Source organism: Chlorocebus sabaeus, chromosome 5 (assembly GCF_047675955.1).
Source record: "Chlorocebus sabaeus isolate Y175 chromosome 5, mChlSab1.0.hap1, whole genome shotgun sequence".
Lineage (NCBI taxonomy): Eukaryota > Metazoa > Chordata > Mammalia > Primates > Cercopithecidae > Chlorocebus > Chlorocebus sabaeus.
In genome coordinates this window covers 63,939,776-63,962,526 of record NC_132908.1, presented here as the reverse complement: position 1 = coordinate 63,962,526, position 22,751 = coordinate 63,939,776, and the positions used below count along the sequence as shown (strand labels likewise).

At 45.7% G+C, this 22,751-nt stretch overlaps 1 protein-coding gene across 4 annotated transcripts in view; it reads right to left on the bottom strand.

Moving 5' to 3' along the window:
* CBFB (core-binding factor subunit beta) overlaps positions 1-14,118 on the bottom strand; it is a 79,616-nt gene extending 65,498 nt beyond the window's left edge. For 2 of the 4 annotated variants that reach the window (XM_007994063.3, XM_007994062.3), the window contains exons 1-3: positions 13,781-14,117; positions 13,458-13,544; positions 6,400-6,516 (exon numbers count right to left, since the gene is read on the bottom strand). In XM_007994063.3, coding sequence (XP_007992254.1) covers positions 6,400-6,516; positions 13,458-13,544; positions 13,781-13,858 — 282 coding nt within the window. In that variant the 5' untranslated portion in view covers positions 13,859-14,117. Of the gene's footprint in view, positions 1-6,399; positions 6,517-13,457; positions 13,545-13,780 lie in introns of all 4 variants that reach the window. The other 2 variants (XM_007994064.3, XM_038008372.2) reach the window with 2 other exon arrangements.
* Positions 14,119-22,751: the final 8,633 nt, after the last annotated feature.

Below are 22,751 nucleotides of genomic sequence, written 5' to 3'. Positions count from 1 at the left end.
ACACTGAGGCAGAAAAAATAATGAAACACTTAGAAACAAATGTTTTTTTTGTTTTTTTGTTTTTTTTTTTTTTTTGAGACGGAGTCTCGCTCTGTCGCCCAGGCTGGAGTGCAGTGGCCAGATCTCAGCTCACTGCAAGCTCCGCCTCCCGGGTTTACGCCATTCTCCTGCCTCAGCCTCCGGAGTAGCTGGGACTACAGGCGCCCGCCACCTCGCCCGGCTAGTTTTTTGTATTTTTAGTAGAGACGGGGTGTCACCGTGTTAGCCAGGATGGTCTCGATCTCCTGACCTCGTGATCCACCCGTCTCGGCCTCCCAAAGTGCTGGGATTACAGGCTTGAGCCACCGCGCCCGGCCGAAACAAATGTTTTTTTAAAAAGCCTGTAATCCCAGCACTTTGGGAGGCCAAGGCAGGAGGATCACTTGAGGCCAGGAGTTCAAGACCAACCTAAGCAATATAACAGAACGCCATCTCCACAAAAAATACAAAAATAACTTCAGGCATGGTGGTGATGGGGTTACAGGTGAGATGCTGTGGTCCCAGCTACTCGGGAGGCTGAGGTGGGAGGATCACCTGAGCCTGGGAGGTTGAGGCTGTAGTGAGCCATGATGGCACCACTGTACTCCAGCCTGGCAAGAGAATGAGACCTTGTTTTGTGGGGGATAAAAAGAAGGCAGGAGGATCTCTTGAGCCTAGGAGTTTGAGGTTTGAGGTTACAGTGAGCTATGATCACACCACTGCACTCCAGCCTGGGTGATAGAGAGAGACCCTCTCTCTCTTAAAAAAAAAAAAAAAAAAAAGTAAAGAAACAAGCTGCAATAACAAGCTCCCACCACAAGCTCACATGCCCTAAATCGACCTAACCTGCTGCTCAAAATTGTTCCAGCCAGTTTTCCCAGCCCACATGACAGTAAACCCATATTCCCAGTTTCTCTAGCCAAAAAGTGGAAGTCATTCTTTTTTTTTTTTTTTGAGATGGAGTCTCACTCTTGTTGCCCAGGCTGGAGTGCAGCAGCACGATCTCAGCTCACTGCAACCTCCCCATCCCAGGTTCAAGCAATTCTCCTGCCTCAGCCTAAGTTAGAGTCATTCTTAATTCTTCTCTTTCTCACATGCCATATCCAATCCATAAGCAAATCCTGTTGTCTCTATCTCAAAATACATCCAAGATATGACCATTTCTCACTACCTCTACTGCTACCACCCTGGTCTCTCACCAAGATTACTGCAATAGCCTGCTTCACTTTTGCCCTCTATAATCTATTATTAACCTAGCAGCTAGCATTAGTCTGTCAAAACCTAACGTAGATCATATCATTCATCTACTCAAAAGCCAGCAGCAGGAGCATGCCTTTACTCTCAGCTACTTCGGAAGCTGACCAAGAGGATAACTTGAGTCCAGGAGTTTAAGTCACCCTGTGCAACATACCAAGACCCTGTACCTAAAAAATAAGCAAACTAAACACTCAAAACTATTCCCCATCTCACTCAGAATAAAAATCCCATGTGGTTATAATGGCCTACCATGGTCACATGAACTGGCTCATTATTATTTCTGATTTCATCTACTACAACTTCTTTCACAGTCTACTCTAGCCACAATGGCCTGCTTGCTGTTGATCCAACACAGGGTGCCACTCTGGGGCCCTTTATAATGGCTATTTCCTCTGCCTGGAACATCTCTCCCCCACCCCCAACTCCTGCACAGCTCACCATTCCCTAACCTCCTTTGTGTTTTGGTTCAGGTATGATCTTCCTTACCCAGACCACCCAATTTAAAACTGCAAACGTTCCTGCTCATTGATCACCCTTATCCTATAATACCTTTCCTTTTTCCCAAAGCTACTGTCACTTTGTAAGCTATTACATAACTTATTATGTATATTGTCCATTAAGGATCTCTGCTTTGTTCACTGATGTATCTCAAATACCTAGGACAATGCTCAGTACACATAACAGGTGTTCAACAAAGACCTTCTGAATGAATAAATTTTTGGGTAACTGTGACGGGTACAGTAGTGGTTAAAGACTTTACATACACTATTTCAGTTACTCTCAACAGCAACCCTGGGAAGTATCCATTAAGTATCTCATTTTACAACTGAGGATTATAATAATTAAACATGCCCAAAGTTACATCATAGTAAATGCAGAAGCCAGAACTTAACTAAATTTTGCCTAATTCTAAAGCCTTAACAACTATAGTTCCTCAAAGCTGCATATGAACGGGACGAGAACTAAGCTGCTTCAGGAGGTAACTCAGTTGAAAGAATATGAAAGAACACACTGATATGGAATCCAACATAAGGAACAGAGGCAAATAATTAACATTTGGAGAAGTTCCTTCAATTTTCTTTGCTTCCAGTCCTAGTCCTGTGGGGACAGAAACAAAACCTAATGGTTATAAGAAACAGACCATAAAAAGAGAAAAGAAATTCGAGACCCCCCAGTCTGAGCTCCATGGATGAGAAAACACAGGGCAATGCCTTTTCTCCAAATTCACTGGAGAACTTTATTACAGTGGCATGGAACAGTGCAGCAGGAGTTTTTGTCTTAAAATGCTTTTTTTTCTAGAAAAAAAGTACAGAAGTAGTACAGATGTTGGCAAAATTTTATTTGAGAAACACATGATCTATGCATAACATTTACAGATTTACATCTGAGGGAAAGATACTGATTTCTACCAGTGTCACCATTTATGGAACATAGCCACACTAAATTGTTTACATATTGTCTAGGGCCCTTTCACACCACAACAGCAGAATTAAGTAGTTACAGAGATGAGTAGTTGTGACAGAGACTGAAAGCCTGCAAAACTGAAAACATTCACACTTGTCCCTTCACAGAAAAAAAAACTTCTAAAACCAGAATTTTAAAAATGTATATTTCCTAATAGCTTGAATCAGTTCTACCATTCTTCCTAATAGAATTTAAAACATATCTTTTTAATACATTCATGCATTGCTTTAACAACGTTTCAGCCTACAATGGATCATATATATGACAGTAGTCCTGTAAGATTATAATGAATCTGAAAAATTCCTATTGCCTAGTGACATCATAGCTATTTTTAACATTGTAGTGCAATTGCTTAATTTTTATAAGCAATTTAGTGTGTCCTAAGCATACTGTGTTTATAAAATCTACAGAACCACATTCATTCACCACTTACTCAAGTGACTGACCCAGAGCAACTTCCAGTCCTGCAAGCTCCATTCAAAGTCATTTTTTTAATATTGTATTTTTACCATGTCTTTTCTATGTTTAGATACATGAAGATACACAAATACTTACCATTGTGTTACAGCTGACTACAGTATTCAGTACAGTAACATGCTGTACAGTATAGGTTTGTAGCCTAGGAGCAACAGACTATACCATATAGCCTAAGTGTATAGCAGGCTATACCATCTAGGTCTAAGTATGCTCTACATATACACAATGATAAAAATCACCTAGCAACACATTTCCCAGAACATATCCCTGCCATTAAGCAACACATGACTGTACTAGAACAAACCATCTCACATTTTTGTTATTTTTGGTCATATAATTAAAAACATCTCAATGGCTTAAGTCCAAGGATAATGTGGTCTTCACACTAGTCAAGCAGTATCATTAAATTAATTCAAGCAAACTTAACTTCTAGTAGAGTTAACAACCCATTTATTAGTTATTAAATACTGGAAGACCTCAGTAACACTGAGATGACGCTCTTGAAGCATTAAAATAGTTTTGGGCTAAAGCTGACAAAAAAAAAATTTGTTTTTTTGGTTTATGTCTTTAGTATCTGAGCTACCACATTAAACAAACTTTAAGGAAGTATTCAAACAAGAAAAAATAATAATTTCAATGGTCACACATACACGCATCAGAAGGACCAAAAAAACAACAATCCTACAAGGACTTCTCAAATTCTTCCTTATATACTATGTAAGAATTACCAAATAGTAAAATCTGGAACATTCACTTTTAGTTTTCCAAGCAAACAAACTAATACACAGGAAAGCAAACTGCTTGCTTATTACTCATTTTTTAAAATCTTTTTTTTTTTTTGAGACGGAGTCTCGCTCTGTCGCCCAGGCTGGAGGGCAGTGGCCGCATCTCAGCTTACTGCAAGCTCCGCCTCCCGGGTTTGCGCCATTCTCCTGCCTCAGCCTCCCGAGTAGCTGGGACTACAGGAGCCCGCCACCTTGCCCGGCTAGTTTTTTGTATTTTTTTTAGTAAAGACGGGGTTTCACCGCATTAGCCAGGATGGTCTCGATCTCCTGACCTCGTGATCCGCCCGTCTCGGCCTCCCAAAGTGCTGGTAAAATCTTATAATCTATTTTCCCTTTTCCAATTCAAAGATTGTTTTGTCATGCACAAAAGATCAAATCTAATTCCATAAAATTGCAGAAAACAAAAAATTCTTAATTTTATATATACATATATATACATGTATATACACACTATACACATATACATATACACATACACGTATATATACGTATATATACACACAGAAGATTAAAAATCTTTTTCCTAATACAAACTCCTTTTAATTTTCTCAAAGGAATAGTTAGACATTTCTCACGTTACATAAATGTGGCAGGTTATGCCATTCATGATGACACTTAGAAAACTAACTTAATAAGTTGATAAAAACAGGTACAAAAACACACTGCGAAACAAACCCAGAAAAAACAATGAGTATAAAACTGGATCCAAAAGGGTGTTTTGAGTATAAAACTAGATTTAAAAGAGTGTTTCTTCTTTAAAAATTTTATTTCAAGAAGTCAACTCCTTGACTTCTCAATCAAGGATCAACCAATCCAAGATGCTATTCATTAAAATTTCACCAGGCCGGGTGCAGTGGCTCACTCCTGTAATCCCAGCATTTTGGGAGGCAGAGGCGGGCGGATCACATGGTCAGGAGTTCAATACCAGCCTGACCAATATGGTGAAACCCTGTCTCTACTAAAAATACAAAAAATGGCCGGGCGCGGTGGCTCAAGCCTGTAATCCCAGCACTTTGGGAGGCCAAGACGGGCGGATCAAGAGGTCAGGAGATCGAGACCATCCTGGCGAACATGGTGAAATCCCGTCTCTACTAAAAAAATACAAAAAAAAAAACCAGCCGGGCAAGGTGGCGGGCGCCTGTAGTCCCAGCTACTCTGGAGGCTGAGGCAGGAGAATGGCGTAAACCCAGGAGGCGGAGCTTGCAGTGAGCTGAGATCTGGCCACTGCACTCCAGCCTGGGCGACAGAGCAAGACTCCGTCTCAAAACAAAACAAAACAAAACAAAACAAAATTAGCCTGTGGTGGCACACACCTGTAATCCCAGCTACTCAGGAGGCTGAGGCAGGAGAACAGCTTAAAACCCAGGAGATGGAGGTTGCTGTGAGCCAAGATCACGCTACTACACTCCAGCCTGGGCAACAGAGAGAGACTCCATCTCAAAAAAAAAAAAAAAAAAAAAAAAATTCACCCAAATCAAAATCATAATACATTTAACGTAGACTTCAAATAAGGCTCTCAGCTTAAACATTTTACCTATATTTTTGTATCTTTAATCTAAACTTCTAACATCAAAACTGTAAGACATGTTCCCAGAAACTTTTTCTCAAAACAAAAAATACATATTTCCGAGTTAAAATTTTCAGTTTTTTCTCAAATGTAAATTTGCTCTGTTAATGGAATTAAAAAGTTACCGATGAGATATTTCTAAATGCTATTAATTTTTAAACCTAGAGAGCTTTTTTTTCCATTCACCTCTTAATTTTATTTTTATAGCACTATACTTACATATATTTTTGTAAACAAAATATATATTGTCAAATTTTTAAAGAAATTGTTCTGTTACTTTCCTTAAGGGTTAGAATGTTCTATGACAAATATCATGTACATGAAATTAGGAATGGAGTGATATAAAAGTTTACCAGTGGTTTTAAAAAATTATATTGACCAGGCACAGTGGCTCACGCCTGTAATCTCAACACTTTGGGAGGCAGAGGAGGGCACATGATGGGGTCGGGAGTTCGAGACCAGCCTGGCCAACATGGTGAAACCCCACCTCTACTAAAAATACAAAAATTAGCCAGGTGTGGTGGTGGGTGCCTGTAATCCCAGCTACCCAGGAGGCTGAGGCACGAGAATCGCTTGAAACTGCAAGGTGGAGGTTGCAATGAACAGAGATCACGCCATTGCACTCCAGCCTGGGCAACAAGAGCTCAACACCGTTAAAAAAAAAAAAAAAAAAAAAAAAATTTATATTACATCCTTATAACATGGAATGAAAGCAAATCTGAGCATATGCTGATGTAATCAGATCTGTGATCTTTATTAAAATGTAAATTACCAAATAATCTCTAACAAAACAACTCACAGTATTTTAAATTGCAAAGAAACGTTTCCTACCTTGCCTGCTTCTCTTTCTAAGTCGACATACTCTCGGCTAGGTGTTTGTCGCTGTTCTCCCTGCCAGCTGGCCGGAAAAAACTGGAGAGACAGATTGGTTCCTGTGGCCACAAAAGCCTTTTAGAAAAATCAATACAAACAGGATCAGGAGCAGGACATTACATAAATTATGCAGGCAGTCATTTATTTTTACATCAGTTTATGTCTTAAGTCAGGCAGCACAGAGAATACTTAAAAGTAAAAAAACATGCACTCATCATTTTTCTTAAGTATTAAGTTACAAACATCTGATTCCATTTTGAGGACATTTGCCATTGGCTGCTTAATATAAAATCAGACATGGAATCAATACTTTCTTTCAGGTCATTTTTTGCTGACGTTAGGATCTCACACTGCTAATGTCTAACCAGAAGCCACCATCCATCCTTGCATTTAAAAACTTCTATTTTTAAATGTAAAAATCACTGAAAATCTAAAGGTTTTGAATTTTAAAGAACATCTCAATTTAAAGTTGTATAAATGAGACCCTTTAATTTTCCTTGATTTCCCTTGCTGAAAGAAACACTGCATGGCAGGCAGTACATAAAAAATGCACTTGGAATTTCTGTCTCTCCTCTGACAAACCATACATCGGCATGGGATGTGACAGTACTCTCTAAAACCCTAGATGATTTTTAAAAATATGTCTTTTCTAATATTTGACTTTAGGAGAACTTGATCCGACTACAACGGAGAGAAAAGTATTCATCTAATATTTATAAAAGATTTGGATGTTAGAGCTCAACAGATGGAACGATCTAAAACCATTTCAATAAAGTGTCATTTTATGTAGCCCTTGAGCAAGTTACCTCTATATTTCCCTCATGCAAAAAACAAAGACATTACCCCTTTCCCAAAGGAAATTAAGAAAAAAAGAAGTAAAAGCATTTTTGAAAAAATACATTTTTCATCATCTAAATGTAAACTCTTCTTTGCTGAAACCAGAAACAGTTTTTTGTGGCCAGGCGCGGTGGCTCACGCCTGTAATCCCAGGACTTTGGGAGGCCGAGACAGGCGGATCACAAGGTCAGGAGATTGAGACCATCCTGGCTAATAAAGAGAAACCCCCTCTCTACTAAAAGTACAAAAAATTAGCCAGGTGTGGTGGTGGGCGCCTGTAGTCCCAGCTACTTGGGAGGCTGAGGCAGAAGAATGACGTGAACCCGGGAGGCGGAGCTTGTAGTGAGCCAAGATCGCACCACTGCACTACAGCCTGGGTGACAGAGCAAGACTCCGTCTCAAAAAAAAGTTTTTTGTTTGGTTTCTTCTACTAATTAAGTTCAGAAGCATAATTTGTTTCCATGCATACAGTCTTCATCTCAAATCAAGAGGTTCACATTTTGGGGCAATTTGTTTAAAGCCATCAACCAATTTGGCTATCCAATAGTTCCCCGATGGTTAACAGCTTAGATTCTTTAGAGGTAAAAATTATCCTTCCTATTTCTATTACTGGCACTGTCAGTACACTTGTCAACCTAAATGCTAAATCTCTAAACCTCTTTAATGGCATTTCCCTAATCAACTGGGGTACCATTTTCATGTGGTAAATGTTTTATATGCATAGAAACTGAACTAATATCAATATTACAACATCATTTTTAAAAATCTTTCAGGCCAAGAGTGGTGGTTCACACTTGTAATCCCAGCACGTTGGGAGGTGAGACGGGTGGACCACCTGAGGTCAAGAGTACAAGACCAGCCCGGCCAACAAGTGAAACCCTGTCTCTACTAAAAATACAAAAAATTAGCTGGACGTGGTGGCAGACACCTGTAATCCCAGCTACTTGGGAGGCTGAGGCAGGAGAATCACTTGAACCCAGGAGGCAGAGGTTGCATGCAGTGAGCTGAGATCGCACCACTGTGGTCCAGCCTGGACAACCAGGTGAGACTCCATTTCAAAAACAAGAAAAAACAAAAAACAAAAAAAACTTCCCATGCACTATGAGCATAAGTCTTAGAACCCCCCAACACTAGTTCAAACAAAAGAGGAGTTTCTGGGAGGGAAACTGCCCAGGCTGTATGACCTGAAGCATACCTCAGTTTCCTCACAAATTAATTATTTGTAAAGTGCTTAAAACAGTACCAAGTAAATGTTACGAAAGTGTTTCCTGAATGATATGAGAAATAACTTTAAGTTCAACAAGAAAGCCAACTTTTTCAGCTTCAGATAATGAAATTCTCAGAGCAGAGTGGTGGCAGAAAAGAGACTCAGCACATGAATGAATGCCCTGTGTCAAAATTCCTGTGGTGTGCTTCTTCAGTAGCAAATCCTTCCACCTCCAGTGTACCCCAAATCAGCTCTGTGCCAAGACACTCTGCAGATCATATTACCTCATCTCCTGTCTTGATGCCAACCTCAGAAGAGATTTCCTGCTTCATCACTATATGTCCATTATCTCATAAAGATCGCTCTCTGATACAGAAGTGGTAAACACAGATCATTCTAGAAAAGCATTTTCCAAACTTATCTGACCATAGAACTCTTTTAATGAGATACCTACATATACGTAAGAGTTGGAAAAAGTCTGTTTCAAAATATTAATATGGTGTCAACATTGTCGTAGGAAAATAAAGAAAAAAGAAACAAAACGAAAACATTAAAATGCTACACTGGTATGACGCCTATATTTAAGATTTCCAGGTTGTCTTATGTTTTATAGGTTTCACAAATTATAAAATAGCACACCTTGAGACAATCCAACATACTTTTTACCATTCAATCTTCAGAAGTAGAAATATGTGGCCGGGCGCGGTGGCTCAAGCCTGTAATCCCAGCGCTTTGGGAGGCCGAGACGGGCGGATCACGAGGTCAGGAGATCAAGACCATCCTGGCTAACCCGGTGAAACCCCGTCTCTACTAAAAAATACAAAAATCTAGCCGGGCGAGGTGGCGGGCGCCTGTAGTCCCAGCTACTGGGGAGTCTTGAGGCAGGAGAATGGCGTGAACCCGGGAGGCGGAGCTTGCAGTGAGCTGAGATCCGGCCACTGCACTCCAGCCTGGGCGACAGAGCGAGACTCCGTCTCAAAAAAAAAAAAAAAAAAAAATACAAAAACAAAATTAGCCAGGCGTGGTGACAGGCGCCTGTAGTCCCAGCTACTCAGGAGGCTGAGGCGGGAGAATGTGAACCCAGGAAGCGGAGCTTGCGGTGAGCTGAGATCTGGCCACTGCACTCCAGCCTGGGCAACAGAATGAGACTCCATCTCAAAAAAAAAAAATTCATAAGAAAAAATCAAGGCTGGGTGCAGTGGCTCACGGAAGCAGGCAGATCACTTGAGGTCAGGAGTTGGAGACCTGCCTGGCCAACACAGTGAAACCCATCTCTACTAAAAATACAAAAACCAGACAGGCATGGTGGCAGGCACCTATAATCCCAGCTAGTCGGGAGGTGGAAGCAGGAGGCGGAGGTTGCAGCCAACGGAAATGGCACCACTGCACTCCAGCCTGGGTGACAGAGTGAGATCCAGTCTCAAAAAAAGAATAAATCAGATTCTACCACAGATTCTTCTACTCGTGTTCACTTTTATTTAATGCTGATTAGGTTTTACAGTTAAAAACTCAATTGGCATAAAATAAGGGGGCTGATTGAGTTTTATAGTTAAAAAGAGATGACCAACACATCCTTAAATTATTTCACATCTAAATGCAAAATGAGGCTGGGAGTGGTGGCTCATGCCTGTAATCCCAGCACTTTGGGAGGCCGAGGTGGGTGGATTACCCGAGGTCAGGAGTTCGAGACCAGCCTGGCAAACATGGTGAAACTCCATCTCTACTAAAAATACAATTAATTAGCCGGGTGTGGTGGTGTATGCCTGTAATCCCAGCTACTCAGGAGGCTGGGTCAAGAGAATCACTTGAACCTGGGGGACAGAGGTTGCAGTAAGCCAAGATCGTGCCACCGCACTCCAACCTAGGCAAAAGCAGAATGAATTCTTCATTTACCTCACTGATACATTAAGGAGACATTCAAAATAAGAAGAGGACGACTAGGGCAGGAGAAAGGTTGGGAATAGTTTTGAGAACTGTAGATATTCTTGCCATTTATGGCTGCTGTCAAAACAGGCAAAATAATGCCTTTTTTCCACAGCCAAATAGAAAGAAACCATGGCCTGTTCATAAGTAATAAGATAAATTTCAGGCATTAAATTAAGTAGCCTCTAAATTCAAATAATTAAGTACCTATGGTATTGTGCAAAATACCTGTATCCAGAGGGGTTTATACAGAATTAATGAGGTCTCCACCCTCTAGGAGCTAAGGATCCTGTAATTAAATGTGGGTTAACACTAAATTAAAGGAGGGAAACTAGAAAGAGAAAAAACTAGGAAATGTGAAATTCCTCTCTAAATACCAGTAGTTACATTACTTAACAAAATAAGACCTGTGTTGTCTTAAGTGCAAACCTCACACAGTATTCAATTTACCTTCTTTAACCTTTAATACTTTTCAGAAATTTAAAACTTATAAAATGTGTCGGATCAGACATTTGTTTTATTTTTGGAGACAGGGTCTCACTCTGTCACCTAGGCTGGAGTGCAGTGGTGCGATTATGGCTCACTGCAGCCTCGATCTCCCAGGCTCAGGTGAGGATCAGATATTTGGAAGCAGGAAAAGCCTAGAATGTCTAATTCATCCTGGAAAGAAATTTAAGACAAACACTAACCACCTATAACACTACTATAATATTACGGCATTTCAGATATCCCATGGGTTGAATTCATAATTCCATTCAGCAAAGTCTGAAACCACAGAAAACACCCTACTAGCTATGATTCACCATTCCAAAAAAATTCAGCTTTCAAAAATAGTGATAATAATATAATACATGGGGCGGTGTATGGTGACACCGAGCCTGGTAGTCCCAGCTATTGGGAGGCTGAGACAAGAGGATCGCTTGAGCCCAGAAGTTTGAGGCTGTAGTGCCTTATGATTATGTCTGTGAACAGCCACTGCACCCCAGCCTAGGCCACACAGCAAGACCTCTCTCTTAAAAAAAAAAAAAAAACAAGGCCGGGCGCGGTGGCTCACACTTGTAATCCCAGCACTTTGGAAGGCCGAAGTGGGAGGATCATTTAAGGTCAGGAGTTCAAAACCAGCCTGGCCAACATGGTGAAACCCCGTCTCTACTAAAAATACAAAAAAATTAGCTGGGCGTGGTGGTGTGTGCCTCTAATCCCAGCTACTCAGGAGGTTGAGGCAGGAGAATCGCTTGAACCTGGGAGGCAAAGGTTGTAGCGAGCCAAGACTACACCATGCTGCTGCACTCCAGCCTGGGTAATACAAGCGGACTACATCTCAAAACAAACAAAAAAGCAAACATTGACAGTACAAATACTTTGTATCTTACCTTTTATACTTGCATCCTTTACCTCCAGGAAATTCTATCCTCAAGTGTACCACCTTCCTTTTGCAAAAGGTAACCCAGGAAAAGGATGACACGATCATCGCACCAGCTAATGAATTATTTTCTTATACCACTCAGTGACAAAATCTAAAAGCATGTCTTATGCACTTCAATCATATAAATAATACAATTACTCAAGAAACTTGCAAGTGGGCTAAAAGCTTGAGACTATCTTTCATAACATGCACTAATGACCAAATATTCAGGAGCTCCTATAAATTTAACCAGTATCTTCTCACTATTACAATTCTAAAAAGCCTTCACTTAAAATATCAAGATATTCTTTAAAATTAGAGTTCAGTGATGAAAAGGGAGAGTTTTATGGCATATGAATTATATCTGAATAAAAATAAACTGGTTTTATAAAGGGAGTGGGAGGAGTAAATTTCCAATATGTCTTCCTACTATTAACCCAAATTCAAATCGCATCTAACTTCAAGCCTCTGACAATGCAATGGGTCCAAGTCACCCAGCAGATAGTAACAGCATTCCATTAGACAGCGCTTTAACTTTTTAAAAAATAATCAGGCCAGACGCAGTGGCTCACGCCTGTAATCCTAGCACTCTGGAAGGTCGAGGAGGGCGGATCACTTGAGGTCAGGAGGCCAGCTTGGCCAACATGGTGAAACCCCGTCTCTACTAAAAATACAAAAATTAGCCGGGCGTGGTGGCAGGCACCTGTAATCCTAGCTACTCAGGAGGCTGAGGCACGAAAATCGCTTGAACCCAGGAGGCGGAGGTTGCAGTGAGTGGAGATCGAGCCACTGTACTCCAGTCTGGGCAACAGAGCAAGACTCTACCTCAAAAAAATAATAATCAACCTCTTTTCTCGGTTTCTTCCTACCATTCTCTCCTCCTCAGCACCTCCAACAAGGCAAACCAAAAGGAGATGAGAGGAACTAGGACCCTTGAATTTTTTTCTTCAACCCAAGATCTGGTGAAGACACACCAAATCTGCCTCCTAAAACGAGGACCTCGAGATCAACCGTGAGTTTCGCCCATCTGTGCATTTTAGGAACGGCAGCCCTACTCGAGACATGGAGATAATGGTTTATTTCTGATTCTCCTGAAGCTTAACATTCTAAGAAAATGACACTTTTAAGGCCTTTCCCCCCCGTTTCCTCTCTATTAGGACAATAAATAACTGGAGAAAAGATTTCTTCTCGGCGATGTGGGAGTGAGACCGCTTGACAGAGAATCACCGAGAGCTCACCTTTTAAGAAACAAACTATCGCCGACCTTGAATGAAGCTCCGGTTGTTTTTCCGAATAGGGGTTTGCTTGCTTGCTACAAATACCCTGAACCCTTCCTTGGTGTCGCCGCCTAAACAATGCCCTTCACTTGTTTAGTCTGGCTTGGGTTCGAGCCCCACTCGCGGTGCTCCATTGGCCGACACGCGCCACCGCGGCGGGCCCCAGGGAAAGCGTCTCCTCGCGAGCACCGGCCCGCGGCGTCTGGTTTCGCATTTTGAAACCCGAGTAGGAAGTGAGACGGCGCCCGCTCAGTTCCGGGAGCCGCGGCAGCCGCGCCGCCGTCCGGAACCGGCCTGGGCCGCGGCCGCCCGGCGCAACAAGTGACCCGCGCGCGCCCCTGTCTGCGCCCCGGGCCCGCCGACTTACGATTTCCGAGCGGCCGTCGCGGCAGGCGTTCTGGAAGCGCGCCTGGCGCTCCTCATGGGGCCGGTCCCTGAAGCCCGTGTACTTAATCTGCAAGGCAAGACGGCCCGAAATCAGAAGCCAAATCCGCGGCGCCGCCCGCGCGCCCGCCCTCCCAGCGCGGCGCCGATAAAGGCAAGCAGAGGCTGCGGCGACGGCCGCCCCGGCGAGATTGCCCCTCCGCAGGCGCGCCGACCGGGACTCCTAGGGACCGCGCCGCCCAAACTTTTCTTCGCCCGGGCCCACTCGGGGCGCGCTGCGGCCTCCTAGCCGCCCGCCCGCCTCACCTCACACTCGCGGCTCAGCTTCCTAAAGAACTCCTCGTTCTCGAACTTGCTTCTCTGGTCGGGCACGACGCGCGGCATCTTCCCGCCCTGAGGCCGCGCCGGCCAGCCGCGCTCGGGGCTTGCGCGGGCACCCGCTGGCTGGCTCCGCGCTGACCGACTGACCGCCCACCCGCGGCGCCCGGACGCCCGCTTCCCTTTGTTTCAGGCGCCCGCCCGCGTGGGCTCCCGTTCCGAGGAGTCGGAGGCGCAGCTGCCCGCTCGAACCCAACCCACGCCGCCGCCGCCGCCGCCTCAGCCGTTGCCTGCCGCCCGCGCAGCCCCAGCTCTCGCCGCCCCCGGCCGCCGCCGCCGCCGCCACTTCCTCTCACCGCCCACCCCGCCCCCGCCGGCCCCACCCCTCCTCCTTGCGAGCCCGCCCGCCTCCAACTCCAGCAAACAAGACGCACCATTCACAACTCCACGGCCCGCACCGCGCATGCGCCACCCGCCCGCTGGCTAAGCGGCGGGGCTCTGGCGCCCCGGGGCTGTTTCCGCAGCGCTTCCCTTTTCCCGCTGCTCGCCCGCGGTCACTCGGCGTGGAGCTGCCGTGGGGGGATCCGCCTGCCTTTTAGCAGACGGGAGTAGCCAACGCAGGCCTTTTCTTCCGCCCTTCCTCAGCCATCTGGAACTTCTGGGTTCCCCAGGTGCGCGGAGTAACCCCAGATTGTCACTTGAACGCGAGGAAACCTAAGTCCTTGGGCACTTTTCGTCCCTAAACCGACCGGTAGGGGTGTAGGCTGTGCACGTTGAAGACTGAGGTGGAAATGGACCGAAGAATCCAACCGAGGCATGGTGGAAAGGTCGTGGCTGTTGGAGTCAGATGGGTCTTAGATGGGATCCCACTCAGCTACACTACCTGCTGGCTGGGGCCTTAGACAAGAACTGGACCACTAAACCTCAGTTTCCTTATTTCCAAAATGCAGACACTCCTAAGTTTGCAGTGTTAGCGTGAGAACTGTTATGTGGGTCTAGCACACAGTGGGAGCCCAATAAATTTAAGTTTCTAAAGAAGAATAAGCTGCGTTAAGAATGTAACCGATTGCCAGTCTTACTTACTCAGTGTGCAATCAGCTGCAAAAAAAAATAAGATCCATAAGTTCTAGGGAAGTCGTTTAGCCCAAACGAGAAAGTCTGACATGGGATTTATGGCAGAGTTTCATTCAAAGTTAGTCCTGTGGCCGGGCGCGGTGGCTCATACCAGTAATCCCAGCCCCCTTTTTTTTAAAAAAAAAAAAAAACAGAGTCTTGCTCTGTCGCCCAGGCTGGAGTGCGAAGGCGTGATCTCGGCTCACTGCAACCTCCGCCTCCTGGGTTCAAGTGATTCTCCTGCCTCTGCCTCCCGAGTGGTTGGAATTACAGGCGCCCACCACCATCCCCGGCTAAATTTTTTTGCATTTTTAGTAGAGAAGGGGTTTCGTCGTGTTAGTCAGACTGGTCTCGAACTACTGACCTCAGATGATCTGCCCGCCTCGGCCTCCCAAAGTGCTGGGATTACAGGCATGAGCCTCTGCGCCTGGCCTAATCCTAGCACTTTGGGAGGCCGAGGCGGGCTGATCACCTGAGATCAGGAGCTTGGGGCCAGCCTGGTCAACATGGCAAAACCCCATCTCTACTAAAAGTACAAAAATTAGCCAGGTATGGCACACGCCTGTAGTCTCAGCTACTCGGGAGGCTGAGGCAGGAGAATCGCCTGACCCTGGGAGGTGGAGGTTGTAGTGAGCCGAGATGGTGCCACTGCACTCCAGCCTGGGCCACAGAGCAAGACTCCATCTCAAACAGCTACTCGGGAAGCTGAGGCAGGAGAATAGGTTGAACCTGGGAGGCAGAGGTTGCAGTGAGACAAGATCGTGCCATTGCACTCCAGCCTGGGTGACAAGAGCATAACCCCGTCTCGGGGGGTGGGGAGGTGGGGGGGGAAACCCCATGAAGAAGCACTCTTGTTCCACAATGGGTCCAAGGAGGGCTCACGGACCTCCAAGTTGATCTTGGCCAAAGACTCCACCAATAATTGTTTCTGCCATGGGAAATGTGAAATAAATAAAAGTTGAAAGATCTCTAGAATGGCCTTGATGGCCAGACAGACACCATGAGCTTAGACAAGGTCAGGGTCAAGGGAGCTGGACCTGGAGGGGTGGGAGTGCAGAGCAGGGCAGGGCACTCTCATTGTCAGCCTCATGGAGGGGAGAAATGATGTCCTAAGGGAAAGGGACAGCAAAGCCTGCCAAGCAGACCCAGAACAGCAGCCCCACAGCCAGCCTTGGGCAACTGCAGGCCACAGGGTAACCCACACTCGGTGTAGTCTGGCATTCAACAGCCAGGATGACTGGGAAATAAGCCACATACTGAAGAAGGCCATCTCCTCAGCTAACCTCTATATGCCTTTTTGGTGGTTGTTTAAAATTTTTTCACTTATTTTAAAAAACTGAATTAAAGGAAATTTATAAAGGAAACTTTCACCCATGTAAGGTACACTTAAGTCTGTGCTTCTAACAGCTTTGGCAGCTGTTGAGTTGGGTATGGGTTAGCCCAGACACTATGCTATGGGTGTTTGCTAAGGGGATTTGCTAAGATCCAGCTCTACTAAGGCCCACACATGGAAGCTTGCAGGTGTCTCTTCTGTGCCAAGAAACATCTGCCCCCACCGTCCCAAAACCTGACTGAATTATCTGAAGTCCTGTCATCTGGAATCTTCCTTTTGTAAGGATTCAAGCCAACCAAGGGTCTTCTCTGAGTACCTCCCTAACTTCCTAGGTGGGTGCCTGCTCCTGCAGACTCCTAAAGCTGATCTTGGGTGGGTAAATAGATAATACACAATGAAGCTGAGCAGAGTGCAGGAACCTTCACTTGCCTAGTGGAACTGTGAAGCTCTGTTCAGGGTGCCTTCATGCACCTTATCTCAGTTAGTTCACACAATCACCTCCTTTTTTTTTTTTTTTTTTTTTTTTTTTTTTTTTTTTTTGAGACAGAGGCCTACTCTGTTGCCCAGGCTGGAGTGCAATGGTGCGATCTTGGCTCACTGCAACCTCCGCCTCTCAGGTTCAACCGATTCTCCTGCCTCAGCTTCCTGAGTAGCTGGGATTACAGGCGCCTGCCACCACGCCCAGCTAATTTTTGTATTTTTAGTAGAGAAGGACAGGCTAGTCCCGAACTCCCAACCTCAGGCAATCTGCCCGCCTCAGCCTCCCAAAGTGCTGGGATTATAGGCGTGAGTCACTGCACCTGGCCCACACAACGATCTTCTAAGTCAGGTCTCGTGTCTCCATCTGAGAGATGAGGAAACAGACTGTGAAAAAGTGAATAAGGCCAGGAGCGGTGGTTCACGTCTGTAATCCTAGCACTTTGGGAGGCTGAGGCAGGTGGATTGCCCGAGCTCAGGAGTTTGAGACCAGCCTGGGCAACACAGTGAAACCCCGTCTCCACTAAAATACAAAAAATTAGCTGTGCGTGGCACAGCTAATTACGCCTGTAATCCCAGCTACTCCAGAGGCTGAGACAGGAGAATCACTTGAACCCGGGAGGCAGAGGTTGCAATGAGCCGAGATCGCACCACTGTACTCCAGCCTGGGTGACAGAGCAAGACTCTCTCTCAAAAAAAAAAAAAAAAGAAAAGAAAAGAGAAAGTACAAAAGGACAGTGACGAGACCCTGATCCATTTGAAATAACAAAATGGAGGCTGGGCATGGTGGTGCACACCTGTAATCTCAGCACTTTGGGAAGCAGAAGTGGGAGGATCACTTGAGGCCAGGAGTTCGAGACCATCCAGACAACAGAGTGAGACCCCCCCCCCAACTCTAAAGAAACTAGCTAAGCATTGGGATACATCGTCTTCATTCCTTCCTATAAGTTTAGTATTATTGATCCTATTCTACAGATGGGCCAACTGAGATTCACAGGTGCTAAGTGACCCCACGGTGGTGATTTTAATCATTCTACTCTGAGACCTAGTGGAGATACCAAAAGTCCTGCCTGCCACCCTCACTGAACTGCACACTCGTAGAAGGCTATGTCTGGGGTTATTCCTCTGGGAGCACCCCAACGTGTTCTAGAAGGGTTCCCACGGGTTGAAGAAAGGGGTTCTATTGTGGGCCTTGTGGCAAGATGTGGGTCTGCCCTTGAGGGCTGTGCATTCCTACCTCTGAGCCTGTTTGTCCCTTCTTGACTTGGAAGGTCGAAATCTAGATGTCCTGCCTCCACAGGCCCAGCAGGAAGGATGGTTTTATCCAGGTCTGGTGTCAGCAGCCACCCACCTTTGCCTCTCCTCACAGAGGAGGTCTCTGAGCCTCTGATGCGTTTTTTCTAAGGAAATAGTTTCCCTTCAGTTACTGAGAAAATATTGTACCATCTTGAAGTTGAAATAGGATCTGGAGCCACAAATGAGACTTGAGAGGAGTGGGAGACAAGGAAAATTAGTGGCTGGCACATTGCCTAAAACCCTGGCTCCACTCAGCTTCTAGTTTTTAGAAGGCAATGGGCCTTAATCCAGGATGAGGGTGTCATCTGCCCAAGTGTGGCGGTTTCCTGGGCCCTAAAGAATTTTTTTCTTTTTGAGATATAATTTATATACTGTAAAATCCACCCTTGGGCCCAAAGAATCTCCCCTCCCTCCCAGGAGCATCTCCCTCTTCTGAGCCCCCCAGCCACCCTCCCCCAGCTCAGCCATCCCATAGGGAAAGGAAAGCAGAGAGGAGCAAGTTTCCCCAGAATAGCATTTCTTTAGTGTTGGGATCAATAAACCCGTTTGCTTAAAAGGAACCAGATGATTTCATCCTTGTAATTATAAGTTTGACGTTTGCAAATCTTGCCCGGGCTCCAAATGAGCCTCTTTGTCATCGGGGTTGGGGGTGGAGGAGTTTGTCTGGGTGCCTGGGGATGGCAGGACTCAGCCTACTGTGGTGGGAAGAGTGCCAAGCTGGGGTCAGGAAGCCTGGCTGCTGATCTTAGAGGACTGCCTTGGACTGCTCTCCTTCCCCTCCCCTGCTCTCCTAGTTTCTGACAAGTGATGGGAAACAGACTAGACTAGGGGGCTAGGAAATAATAATAATGGTAATAACGATGATAATGGTAGTAATAATAATAATGTGGTGAGAGCTGGGGTAAGCTCTAACCACACCGCCCTCCTGCTTAAGACCCCTCCCCCAAGACTGAAGAAACTTGGGGCAGAAAGACAAAGGCCCTCAGCCTAGCATTCATGACCCCCTGACAATCCCTACTTTCCAACACTGTCTTCTATCGTTTCTCCCCATGGCACCCTGCAATCCAGCCATACTGGCCTGTTTCCATTCCCCACATGCCCATACCATGACCTCCTTCTGTTTCTCTACTAGGAAAACTCATCGTTCTTCTTTCTTTCTCTTTTGGGGGAGGGTCTTCCTGTTTCACCTAGGCTGGAGTGCACTGGTGCAATCACGGCTTACTGCAGCCTTGACCTCCTGGGGTCAAGCAATCCTCCCACCTCAGCCTCCTGAGTAGCAGGTTGCTGGGACTACAGGTGCCACCATGGCTGGGTAATTAATTAAAAAAAAATTTTTTTTAGAGATGTGGTCTCACTACGTTGTCCAGGCTATACTTCTTCTTTAAATCTATTCATGGGCCTCTGATTGTCCTCCATGGAATGACTGCCCCACAGCATCCGTTTACTCATTTGGCTCCATGCTATGTGCCAAGGAGATGGTCAGCTCGCCTGGGACACAGCAGCCCCCTGGATTCTGGGAGGATTTAGTTCTACACTAATTTGTTTACTTTATTATGAAGCCTTCATATGAGGGTATCTCCCTTCACCGTTAAGAATTTTTAAAGTTATTTAAAATTTGTACTTTTTTTTTTTTTTTTTTTTTTTTTTGAGACGGAGTCTCGCGCTGTCTCCCGGGCTGGAGTGCAGTGGTCGGATCTCAGCTCACTGCAAGCTCCGCCTCCCGGGTTCGCGCCATTCTGCTGCCTCAGCCTCCCGAGTAGCTGGGACTACAGGCGCCCGCCACCTCGCCCGGCTAGTTTTTTGTATTTTTTAGTAGAGACGGGGTTTCACTGTGTTAGCCAGGATGGTCTCGATCTCCTGACCTCATGATCCACCCGTCTCGGCCTCCCAAAGTGCTGGGATTACAGGCTTGAGCCACCGCGCCCGGCCAACTTGTACTTTTTTTGTAGAAAATTTAGGACATACAGGCCGGGCGTGGTGGCTCACACCTGTAATCCCAGCACTTTGGGAGGCTGAGGTGGGCAGATCACGAGGTCAGGAGATAGAGACCATCCTGACTAACACAGCGAAACCCCGTCTCTACTAAAAAAATACAAAAAATTAGCCGGCCCTGGCCGGGCGCGGTGGCTCACGCCTGTAATCCCAGCACTTTGGGAGGCCGAGGCGGGCGGATCACGAGGTCAGGAGATCGAGACCATCCTGGCTAACACGGTGAAACCCCGTCTCTACTAAAAATGCAAAAAATTAGCCGGGCGAGGTGGCGGGCGCCTGTAGTCCCGGCTACCCGGGAGGCTGAGGCAGGAGAATGGCGTGAACCCGGGAGGCGGAGCTTGCAGTGAGCCGAGATCGCGCCACTGCACTCCAGCCTGGGCGACTGAGCCAGACTCCGTCTCAAAAAAAAAAAAAAAAAAATTAGCCGGCCGTGGTGGTGGGCGCCTGTAGTCCCAGCTACTCGGGAGGCTGAGGCAGGAGAATGGTGTGAACCCGGGAGGCAGAGCTTGCAGTGAGCCGAGATCGCGCCACTGCACTACAGCCTGGGCAACAGAGCAAGACTCAGTCTCAAAAAAAAAAAAAAAAATTTAGGACATACAGAAAGAGAATAAACGAATCCTACCATCTCAAAGTAGTAATTGCCAACATTTTACTGTGTTTCGTTTGGGCTTATTTCATCCGCATTTTTTTCACTTAGTTATGACATTCTGTATGTGCAGCTTTGGATACTCTGTTACCACCTAACCCTATGGTATAAATATTTCCCCATGTCATATTAAAATTCCTAATGATAGCTGGAAAATTTAGGACATACAGGCCGGGCGCGGTGGCTCAAGCCTGTAATCCCAGCACTTTGGGAGGCCGAGACGGGCGGATCACGAGGTCAGGAGATCGAGACCATCCTGGCTAACATGGTGAAACCCCGTCTCTACTAAAAATACAAAAAACTAGCCGGGCGTGGTGGCGGCGCCTGTAGTCCCAGCTACTCGGGAGGCTGAGGCAGGAGAATGGCGTAAACCTGGGAGGCGGAGCTTGCAGTGAGCTGAGATCCAGCCACTGCACTCTAGCCTGGGCGACAGAGCTGGGCGACAGAGCCAGACTCCGTCTCAAAAAAAATAAATTAATTAAAAAATAAATAAATAAATAAATAAATAAATAAAATAAAATTCCTAATGATAGCTGGGAGTGGTGGCATGTGCCTACAGTCTCAGCTACTTGGGAGGTAAAGGTGGGAGCATTACTCGTGTCTGAGAGTTTGAGACCAGATTGGGCAACATAGGCAGACCCTGTCTCAAGAACAGACAAACAAGCAAACCAACAAACAACGCAATACAATTCCTGATAGCATCTTCTTTTTTTTCTTTCTTCTTTTCTTTTTTTTGAGATGGAGTCTTGCTTTTGTCGCCCAGGCTGGAGTGCAGTGGTGCGATCTCAGCTCACTGCCACTTCCGCCTCCTGGGTTCAAACAATTCTCCTGTCTCGGCTTCCTGAGTAGCTGGGACTACAGGTGCCTGCCACCATGCCCGCCTAATTTCTGTATTTTTAGTAGAGACAGGGTTTCACCACATTGATCAGGCTGGTCTCGAACTCCTGACCTCAGGTGATCCGCCTGCCTTGGCCTCCCAAAGTGCTGGAATTACAGGTGTAAGCCACAGCGCCCAGCCCCTGCCATTTTTTTTTTTTTTAATTTTTTTTTTTAGACAGAGTCTCGGTCTGTCACCCAAGCTTGAGTGCAGCAGTGCAATGTCAGTTCACTGCAACCTGGGCCTTTCGGGTTCCAGCGATTCTCCTGCCTCAGCCTCCCAAGTAGCTGGGATTGCAGGCATGCACCACCATGCCTGGCTATTTTTTTTTTTTTTTTTTTTTTTGTATTTTCAGTACAGGCAGGGTTTCCCCATGTTGACCAGGCTGGTCTTGAACTCTTGGCTTCATGTGATCCACCCACCTCGGCCTCCCAAAGTGCTGGGATTACAGGCGTGAGCCACCGCACCGGGCCCCTAATGGCATCTTGTAGCTCTACTGTTACTTGGCAGATCCCCTATTGTTGGGCATTTAAGTTGTTTCCTGTTATTCACAAATTACTAATTAGGCTGCTGTGAATGTCATGGTCCTTAAGGCTTTTTCTTAAAAGTTCTGAACCAGGTGCAGTGGCTCACGCCTGTAATCCCAGCACTTTGGGAGATTAAGGTGGGTGGATCACTTGAGGCCAGGTGTTCAAGACCAGCCTGGCCAATATGGCGAAACCCTGACTCTACTAAAAATACAAAAATTAGCTGGGTGTGGTGGCACGCACTTGTAGTCCCAGCTGCTTGGGAGGCTGAGGCACAAGAATCGCTTGAACCTGGAAAGCAGAGGTTGCAGTGAGCCCAGATCACACCATTGCACTCCAGCCTGGGCAACAGAGCAAGATTCTGCCTCAAAAAAAAAAAAAAAAAAAATTGCGGATAGTGTTTTTAGGATCAGTTTCCAAAAGTAGAACCACTAGGTCAAAAGATATGGACATCTTAAGGTTCCTGATGTATGTTGCCAAATTTCTCTTTGACATCACCTCTTCTCTCTTCTTGAGTCTTAAGAATTTGTTCCTCCTCCTCCTCCCATTTCTCTTATCAGTGTCTGAGACACAGGAAATGCCAACCAAGAATAAACCAAGAGCTGCAGATAGAGATCAATGAATCAATACAGGAGGTTGAATAATTCAACACTCACTTCTGGCTCATTATTGACTCTGGAATCCAAATGCCTCTTTTA